Here is a 10,292-nt window from a genome sequence, read left to right as displayed (position 1 = left end):
TTTATGGAACCACAAACTTGAAAAAGTGGGAAGTTGAGCATATAAGATTTTTTGTTTTATTTTAGTTAGTGTTAATGAAAATGTTTGTTGAGCTAATTTTGAGTGCACCAAGTATTGATTATTCCTTATTGTTTTTTTTCCTCCTTGAATATCTCATCACCGATGTGAGAGAGTAATATTCACATCCAATGAATATTACACACATGTCTAGTATATACAAAACTACCAACCAACTTCGTATCCTCGTCCTCAAAACTCGCTTCATAGTGACTTGACTAAGGCAAGAAATCTATTCAACTCATGTCCACAACGACGTCACCCCCAACCGATCTCACATACTCGTCTTGTGAGCTCGTTCCTAAGTGACTCGAGTCGAGCAAACAATCTCGCCCAGAAGCGACCTCCATAGCGCTCAATCCTCTCGTCCACAACGGCTTGTAACGTATGTCTTTACTATAGCCATCAAGACCGAGACTCCAGACACGCTTAACAATAAATGTCCTTAACTCGCCATCAAGGCTCGCAAGTGACTTGAAGGCATAGATCTGACCTGACAGAGGAGAGCAAGACGCGCGGGCATCTTGCCTATATAAAGAGGAGGAGGAACTACGTCTGGCCTGATTCAAGTCTCCCCCCAGTAGAAAGAACTTAATACGTAGACAGTTCGTCCAAACGAACTCGGTCAAATCCAACTCCAAACACCATCTCCCCCATAAATTGCCTACATTTGTAAGGTTAACCAAACATAACCTTTACAGCCGAGATATCTCTCTATTTTCTTGCCAACTGTTAATTTTGTTGAATAACCATAGTATAATAAGCGCGCAGGGGCTCTCATTCCCCACTGCTATATGATATCAGTTATTCTAGTTTAGCAAATAATATTTTGGTTCGATGCAAAATGCCGTAATATTTGCCCGAAATTTGGTACTCTGGAGTCTGGACTCTAGTTGACTTTCCATGGGCCTTTGGCTGGGCTATGGATAACTATTTAATTAGGCCCAAAAAAGCATTGTGTTTAGAGAAAAAAAACCGAAACGAAAATGATGAGAAAAGCTGCTAACCGAGTAAACTCATTAATAAAGCGAACTAGTGAGTTAACTCTAACACGAACTCTCTGCAGACTGACCAATCCTCAAAACTCACCACCACCAAAACAACAACAAAGTAAAAAAAGATACTACACCTCCAAAGAAGCTTATTTACTATACAATAAACTCTCCACTTTAAACGAAAACCACAGTGTTGAACCTATACTCAATCAGTGGCTTTTAACTCAGGGTAATTCACTGAAACAGAGGGACATTTTTGTCTCTATTGATTATCTTCGTCATTTTAGGAAATATGAACATGCTCTTCAGGTTTGCCCAACTTTTTATTTTTATTTTTTTATATGATATGTAATTTATGTTTATTTCATGCCCATTTACTTGAGTGATGTTTATTTCAAGTTTCCAAGTTGATGGAAGGGGATAATAGGATGGTAGTCACTAGTCGGGTTTGTCATTTGTGGTTAAATGGAGGTGGATTTAAAAATGTGTTTCTCCATTCTTGTAAATGGACAGATGGTGTTCAGGAGACTCATTTGGGGGAGTAGTGAAGAGAGTATTTGAAGAATGTATTTTGAGTTTGTCTTATTAGGATTTTGGCTCAAACCTTCAAATAATAGTGTTAGTTTCTAAATCTGCCAAATGTAGATTAATTCAACCGTTAATTTTAAATAGTACTGGTATAGGAAAACACAAGACTGATGATTGAGATGTATTGATAAGTGGATATACTCGTTTGAGTGGCGAAGCCTTCCTAGAGAAATTGTGATCTTAGATCTTGGGGTTAGGATTCGTCACCTTCCTACGCAATGTTTGGTAGAATTGTCCCTTCTAAACTCTTCTAGGCAACAGCTTAAAGTTTCGGTTATCCAAACACAACTCCCTCACATAAACCAAGGATTCTTGGTGAATATGAAGGACAGTCCTTAAGTGAGTAAACATGCTTCAGTAAGGACCTAAAACAGTTGATCCATTCTCACAATCTCTTAGTGGCTTAACACAAATTTGTCACCACTTTATATGCTGCTATGAATTGCAGTGGCTAATATTGTGATAAGTCATATGGGGAATGTCAGCACATTATGAGGAAGTTATGTCTTTATGGATTGTTGGATACCTGCCTACCTGGTATAATCTTATGTGTTGAAATGATTGAAGTAGTTCATAAATTTTTCTGCAGCTTAGTATATGTTTTTATTCTTTATCAATCATGTTATCATCTCCCAGCTATTGGAATGGACTGAAAAGAGAGGCTTATTACGCTTATCAAATAGAGAATATGCAAAATGCATAGATCTTGTACGGAAGAGTCGAGGGGTGGAAGCAGCAGAGAAATACTTCACAGACCTCCCAAATTCTGCCAAGAACAAGTCTACTTATGGAGCCCTTCTGCACTGCTTTTGTTGCGAAGAAATGACAGAGAAGGCAATGATGCTCTTTGGGAAGATGAAGGAACTCAATTTCCCTATAAATTCGTTTGATTATTGCAGTCTAATGTCTCTACATTTGAGGCTTGGCCAACTGGAAAAGGTACCCCTCCTACATGAAGAAATCAAACAGAAAGGTATAAAGCCACATCTTTTTCATTATAAGTTGTTGATAAACAGCTATGCTTCTCTGAAAGATGTTAAATCAGTAGAAGGAGTTATGGAAGAGATAAAGATGATAAAGGGTATTACACCTGACTGGGCTTTCTACTCCAACGTGGCTGCAATATATGTTGCCGCTGGCTACCACGAAAAGGCCGAGTTGACTCTTAAAGAGATAGAGATTTCAAAGCTCAATGATCCAAAGGCCTTCCATTTCCTGCTTTCTATTTATGCAAGCATGGGCAAGGTGGAAGAAGTTAATCGGGTATGGCAATCTCTTAAATCTGCATTTCCAAAGACCAGTAACTTGAGCTATCTTACTATGCTCCAAACACTTTCCAGACTGGAATATATGGGTGGCCTCAAGAGATGCTTTGACGAGTGGGAATTGCATTGTTCGAGTTATGATATCAGGTTGGCCAATGTTCTCATCAAGGCATATCTCAAACGCAACATGACGGAGGAAGCAAATTCGCTGTTATCACATTTATTAGAGAAAAGATATGAACTAAATTTCAGGACTTATGCCCTATTTACAGAATTCTATTTGATGACTCATAGCATGGACTTGGCTCTAAAATTTATGGGATTAGGTACTCCATATTTGAGGAAAAGTGAAAGGGAGATGTACAAAAAAAAGGTACATGAGTTTCTGAAGTATTTTGAGGAAGAAAGAGATGTCTGCGGTGCCAAGGAGCTCTGCAACATCCTGAAACAGGTTGATTTTTTGGATCTGGAGGTATATGCTTCCTTACTTTGCAACAACATCCCTTTTGAAAGAAAGGAGCGTCAGGCACCTCAGATCATGCGAGGCAATGGGGTGGAAATTATATCTGAAAGTGAGACCACCTAAGCTAGACCTTCCTGGGAGTACCTTCAGTTGAGTATTAGAGAAGAACCGGTTGGAGCTAACGGGACCTCAAGAATGTCAAGATTACTTGGAAACAGAGCCCAAGGTATGCTCTTGTAAACTCATGTCCATCAAATTGAGATTTCTCTTTCTTGTTCTGGTTGAACTTCATCAACTGATATAGTGACAATTACAGTGAACAAAGTGCTTCAAAAGTTTCGAGAAAGTGTGGACATCATATTCAAATGTAATTACCAATAGACTGGGACATTATAATTGTGTCTCGACCTAAGTTACATTGACACGGATATGCGTGTCTGTGTCTGTATCCGACATGGATACAGAGTGTGACACGGTGAAATATCAAAAACTGAGGTATATCACACACAATATGTGTCCGTATGTCTTTGACATGGACACGTGGATACGTATTGGACACAGATTATTTTTGAAATATGGTGTGTCCATGTAACATAGGTCTCGACCAAAATTTTCTGCTCCTGCTAAGTGTATCGGTAAGTATTTTCCGCTCCTTCTAATTACACCAATAGACTGGGAATTTGTCAAGAGAGATTAAGTATTTCTAATTGACAGAAAGAGTGACATATTTCCTTTTGAACCGTCTCTTAGGCCTGATTTTACTCTCTTGATTAACTACAACTTTAGGCAGTCGGTTAAGTTTACATTCTCTTGACCGTATAAGGACTTTTCAAGTTTTCATACTACAGTAGAATTTCAATGACGTTCTTATACCAGCCAAGACATTTTTGACAGGGAACCACTTTCTGAACACTTTGTCGAGCTAAGTATCAAAAGGCCAGTCCCTTGTACAACCATGCCATGATATGGGTATTTGCACTAAGGCCCACAAGCCATGCGTTTACACACCGTAACAACTTTTGGTTTCTATCAGATGTTGCTGCAGAGGGACCTTAGCCAGTGAGTCGATTCAAATATCAAGTGTGGTTTCGACTTCGAGAGTTTGGGTTGGACGCACGCAACTACACAAGTCACGCAACTGAACTTCATTCTTTTTGGACCCAAGGGCCTAGGCAATGGGTATTTAGGACGGAAAAGCCCATAACTTATGCTTTGTGGGCTTAGGAATCTAGGCCTCCATCGGATTCTTAATTTCTAACAATTTGCTAAAAGATTCAAGGATTCCTGGACCATGTGAAATACTATGATTAGCGAAGGAATAAAAGTGAAATACCGGCATGGTGTTGTGCTAGAAGTAAGCTAAAGCCCAACCTGTTACTCAAAGTTTAGGCCCATAAATAAGTCCAAACTTTACTAAAAATCCCAGGTTTAAGAAACACGTGCACACAAAGGCTTGTAGTTGTACACTTGTACTTGTTAGTACGAAGGAGAAGGGCAAATCAGTAACTAAACTACGTTCATGTTTTTTCCCTTGCAGATTTGTCGTTTTGTGAACGAAGTTGTTTGGGTTTTCTTCTCTGGTTCGTTTCTGCAGATTTGATCGTTCATCATTTTTTCTTTAAACATTTGAAAACTCATTTTTCAAACATGGTATCTGCACTGTAATCTTTATTATGAGTTTCAAATGGGAAACTGCTTCCCTTATCGTAAAAGAGTCGATCACGTGCAAACCACACGCAATGATTCTGGTACGTTTGTTTTTGAACTTTACTTGGATACATTGGTTCAAATTTTAAGTAGTTTCGTGAGTTTGCATGGAAATGGTTTGTAGATGAAAAAATGTGGTTGGCAATGGTCCATTTCTGTTTGATAGGACAGTTTATTTAGGAGCATGGCAATGATCGGGTGGTTTTTTATCAGTTCATGTGTTGAATCGACCATGTGTCAAAAGCTAAAACAAATTTTTGATTGGATATATATAGAGATGTTATGCCTTACTAGTTTAAGGGGTATGGCGAGATCGAGAGGAAGAGGGAAGTATGAGGGAGATCAATTAGGGAGTGAAGAGCAAGAAGGTGTATAGTTAGTGACAGGAGATGGAATTTGACCAACAAGCCATAATTAAAGCCCCCCTCAGTTTGATAATTAATGACCTCACTTTGTCTAGCTAGTCTTGGAATGAAATTTAGGGTGCATTATATATTTGGAGGAGATTTTCTATGGAAGTGTACATTGTCACTACACTTGTTTAAAATAATTCTTTTAAGAAAAATAAGCTGATGAATTTGAGCAAAATTACTTGAGCTTCCAATAGTTCTAATCAATAGCTAAACCAAATTCTGAATATTTTCTATGTATCATAATCTACTTTTACTCAACTTTCGAAGAGAAGCTTACGTCTTATCCAATGCCAAAGATTTTTTTTATTAGAGAATACCGATTTCTTGACTGAGTTCAGCTGGAAAGATCTCGATGCGTAAAATACAGTGACGATTTGTGATGCAATATTAAATAATACACATCCCATGCAACACGACATTCGACTGTCCAGGAAATTTCGGCTTTGAATTATTGTAGTCACTCGGGACACTTAGGTTTACATGGCATTAGTTTGTCTTACACTTAAGAATGAAGAGCTGAACTGGGCCTAACTCAAAGTTCTAGAGCTATTTGCCAAATATAGGTTTTCCTTAATCTATGGTCTGTGTATATTAAGGGATATCAATTTATTTGTTTTTGTATCTCCATCTGGTGTCAACTATGTAATTGATATATTTCTCTGTTTTTCACAGTACAATTTTCAGGGTTCTCAAAAACTTCTAGCCAGATGAGCCAACATTTAGCTCCTCCCAGTCTTACAGTTGCATCTTGTAGCAAAAAGAGTGCTCAAAGTCTTCCTACTCCAAGATCTGAAGGTGAGATATTATCGTCTCCAAATTTGAAGGCCTTCTCCTTTGTTGAGTTAAAGAATGCTACTATAAACTTCAATCCTGATAATCTTATTGGAGAAGGAGGATTTGGTCATGTGTTCAAAGGGTGGCTTGATGAGCATACCCTTGCTGCTGCCTGGCCTGGGTGCGGAATGGTTGTCGCAGTTAAGAAGGTTAAACAAGAAGGTTTCCAAGGCCACAAGGAGTGGTTGGTGGGTTAGTTTATCCTTTATTTATTAATTTATTTATGGTGTTCTATTAAACCTAACTGCTTCTCCTTTTGGTTCTTTCTTTTTCTGATAATTGGCTATGTATTTAAATCTTGATCAAATTGATTGCAGGCAGAAGTGAACTATCTTGGTCGACTTCATCACCCTAATTTAGTTAAACTCGTTGGGTACTGCTTGGATGGTGACAACCGGCTTTTGGTTTATGAGTTTATGCCAAAAGGCAGCTTGGAGAATCATTTATTTAGAAGTAAGTGAACTGTCGGCTCCTTTACTGGCCATACTTCTCAGCTTTTTCTTGGATAGTATTGTTTTTTATAGTTTAAGCCAAGGAGCAACTCCTTGGTATCCCTCCTTACCTTATGTGCTCCATCTTTTAGTTTTTCATCATGTTCTCTCAACGCTTCCTTTTCTATTATGTAAATATACCAACATGTAACATCTGCAGTTTTACATGATTTTCATCCACTTTTTCCATTTTACTCAAATTTTACACCCCAGAACTCTTCTATTACATTCTTAGACCAGTCTTTGTACTAAGATACTGCTTCCCCCCCCCCACCCGACATACTTCTTTAGTGATTCACTTAAGAGCACAATTGTCTTTTGAACTTAAGATAAATATGTATGTGTATATATATACATCTCTTCAAGTTCACACCCTATTCTGCTTGACCTGCCCTATGATTCTCCTATGAATCTCTACGTAGTGTATTGCTTTCTCCGTGGCAATTGGTTTTTGTCAAGTATTAGTTTATTTGTAACCTTGTATCAAGAACTATGAATCTACCTTGATAACGAGGTAGATATAATATTCACTGGAAATAAGTTAAATTAGGGAATTGTTAAACTTTGGGAGCATCCAATTTGAAACCAATTGGTGATGAGTGGAGTGGAGAGCCCTAGGAATTTCGTACTATATATTGCAAGGCTTTAAACATCCCAACTCCCCACGTGTGGTTTTGCGTGAGCCTAATATGTGGACAACGCACTTGGGTGACATGAACGGACCCTTTGAGCCAAACATAATAGCTGCTTTGATACCATGTTAAACTTTGGGAGCATCCAACTCAAAGCCAATTGGTGTTGAGTAGAGAGGCCAGAAACTTTTATACTCTATATTACAAGGCTTTAAACATCCCATGTGGGACTATCCTAACACCTCAACAGGAATAAATATAAGTTTTACTATTCTGATCTTTTATAGATGTTTTGTGTGTCCTTGTTGGATGTATATATAAAACTTATATACTAAAATGTTATACATGCAGTTCCCCTGACATTTAAGTTTTGTGTTTATATTGGAGTTCTGAGGTCATTATACTTGAATACTTGGAAAGTAGCAACATGTAAATTGGCTTTGAACTTTTCACATGTAAATTTTCTAAAGCCTTCATTCCGTTCTGTAAGATCCATGCTTTGCAGTGGGTAGGTGGTTCTATATCGCTTGATGTTAATGCATCCAAAAAAGCTGTAGTTTTCTTATTTTATTGTCACAATGCAGTGTCAATATATATACACCATCACAGTGCATTGTCCAGAGTGGCAATCTGGTCAAAACGGTCGTACCAATATTAGCTTGGCACTACTTGACTTTCTTAACTATTTAACGTCTAGAAAGAGTTTCAAATTTTTTTTGGTTATGACCCTGCAAATAGAGTTGCAACTAAGATTATTAACTCTGAAATTATGGTGCATCCTAGCTTAACTATCTAATCATATCATTTTCTATTGTTAATTTCTCAGGTGGTGGCCAGCCACTTCCTTGGCCATTAAGGATCAAAGTTGCCATTGGTGCCGCTAGAGGACTCGTATACTTGCATGATGCTGAATCACAAGTTATATATCGAGACTTTAAAGCTTCGAATATTCTTCTAGACACGGTACAGTAAATGTCGAAGACATCTTTCTTACTAGATATATGTCACTTAAGATGGGGTTTCAATTTCTTTTTCTGAAATTGGTGTTGGCTTATTCGAGACAGGAGTACAATGCAAAGCTCTCTGATTTTGGTTTAGCAAAAGAAGGGCCTAGTGGTGATAAATCTCATGTTTCCACCCAAGTTGTGGGTACTCGGGGCTATGCAGCACCTGAATACATTGCCACAGGTTCACTTAAATTCCAATTTACGTGTCTGTTATGATTTGGTTCTGGGTGGCCAGTTGAATTTTCAGCAAACATATAGCTTGATATTATTTTTAAGAATCTTCAGTTAGTTTTCATGACGAGAAGCATGTTTTCCATTGTACACTTGAAAGTTACATTCTATATTTGCTATATGGAGTGTACCCTTCCCAGCTTCCCTACAGTATCTTGAATGCCTTTTGCTTTTGTCACATTTTATGGGCAAGATGATTTTTGTTTTTCATTATGCCGTTTAAGCTCTTTATGCGGTTGAATGAAACATTATATTTACCATATCCGACTTGCGTGGGACTAGCCATTTGATAGATAACTAGGGCTTAAGGTCCCATAATCCTACACTAACACTTAAGAAATATGAACAGGTCATCTTACTGCAAAGAGTGATGTCTACAGTTTTGGAGTTGTGTTGCTTGAACTGTTGACTGGCCGTCATGCAGTAGACAAGTCAAAAGTTGGAATGGAGCAGAATCTTGTAGACTGGGCAAAGCCTTATATGATGGACAAGAGAAAGTTATTTCGGATTATGGACACCAAGTTAGAGGGGGAGTATTCCCAGAAAGGAGCTTACATGGCTGCTGTCCTTGCTTTACAGTGCCTTCGTAACAAAGCAAAATCCAGGCCAAACATGGGCTACGTCTTATCCTCTCTGGAACAGATTCAAGCTCCTAAGGACACATTAAAGCGCTCCCAATCAGAACAGAAACCACTTCCTAGTCCTATCTCCAAATCACCAATTGGATCGTCTCATCCTTCACCTCCCAAACTAACACTTACTGGATCTCCAATGCAATAAAACTTACATTCTTCTCTTGGAAGCTGAGCACGGAATGATTTCATCTGACTGGTACGTCTCTGTATTGCTTTTCTTGGTCTTGGTGAGTAAAACAAAGTCGTTCTTGCATCTGGTTTAACAAATCTGAGTTTTGATGTGCAGAAACATTTCTTCGCCCGATATATAAATATGTAGGTGAGCCATTAAGGTACCCAATTTGTAGACACCTTTCACATGGACCTCATGGAGATGAATTAAGGTTTAGGTGTCCAGGTGACGATTTCCACTCAAGGATGTGATCACTGTCACATAACTTTATCCCTTGGCTCATCCCAATGTTGGTCCCAAGTCCCAACTCCTATGAAGGAGTGTCAAAAGAGGATTTATAGTAACCTTCAGTATTTGCAGTTTCTGCTTTTTCATGCTGAAGTATCTTCTCGCTGTGTAAATGACAACTTTAGTGACTAAGTTTCATATTGGCTTCTTGACTCCATCTATGGTGAGCGACTCCATTTGGTTGTCTCTGTAGACAAGTACTATTGGTCTTTGTTTTATGAGAGACTGATTAGAAATCGGAGATTGAATCAGATTAGACATCAATTGTATTTTTTTTCCGCCTATATGCATGTTTTGTACTTCTAGTGTGAAATATCAATGTTTATGCAATGCATGCGTCTTGAAGAGGTACACCTAAAAACCCAGTTGGTCATATTTCTTGAACTTTTCAGATACTGTATATAATGAGTTGTCACACACTAATTTAAACCAACACAAACAAACAGTTTAAACTCTACGTCAAAGTCTAGCTCACATTAACCACGTAGTGGAAAAACTAGGTAAAAGTTAAGTG

General features: G+C 38.2%; 1 protein-coding gene across 18 annotated transcripts; it reads left to right on the top strand.

The window, feature by feature from the left end:
- Window positions 1-1,037: 1,037 nt before the first annotated feature.
- Window positions 1,038-10,077, top strand: LOC147498429 (putative serine/threonine-protein kinase PBL3). Of its 18 annotated transcripts, XM_086560409.1 has the most exons (11): window positions 1,144-1,361; window positions 2,277-2,903; window positions 2,981-3,594; window positions 4,263-4,722; window positions 4,906-4,948; window positions 6,161-6,510; window positions 6,640-6,775; window positions 8,272-8,408; window positions 8,510-8,633; window positions 9,033-9,514; window positions 9,605-10,077. In XM_086560409.1, the coding sequence occupies exons 4-10, from the start codon at window positions 4,672-4,674 to the stop codon at window positions 9,461-9,463; spliced, it is 1,272 nt and encodes a 423-aa protein (XP_086416535.1). In that variant the 5' UTR covers window positions 1,144-1,361; window positions 2,277-2,903; window positions 2,981-3,594; window positions 4,263-4,671; the 3' UTR covers window positions 9,464-9,514; window positions 9,605-10,077. The 18 variants fall into 18 exon arrangements, with proteins under 18 accessions (XP_086416533.1, XP_086416532.1, XP_086416531.1 ...); XM_086560410.1 differs by having other exon boundaries at window positions 1,142-1,281; window positions 2,277-3,594; XM_086560415.1 differs by lacking the exon at window positions 4,263-4,722 and having other exon boundaries at window positions 2,277-3,594; window positions 4,906-5,116; window positions 6,161-6,283; window positions 6,380-6,510.
- The last annotated feature ends 215 nt before the right edge of the window (window positions 10,078-10,292 follow it).

The sequence above is a fragment of the Coptis chinensis genome, chromosome 5, assembly GCF_015680905.1.
Source record: "Coptis chinensis isolate HL-2020 chromosome 5, ASM1568090v1, whole genome shotgun sequence".
In the NCBI taxonomy this organism is placed as follows: domain Eukaryota; kingdom Viridiplantae; phylum Streptophyta; class Magnoliopsida; order Ranunculales; family Ranunculaceae; genus Coptis; species Coptis chinensis.
The sequence above is the reverse complement of the archived record's forward strand: the minus strand, read 5'-3'. Positions and strand labels throughout refer to the sequence as shown.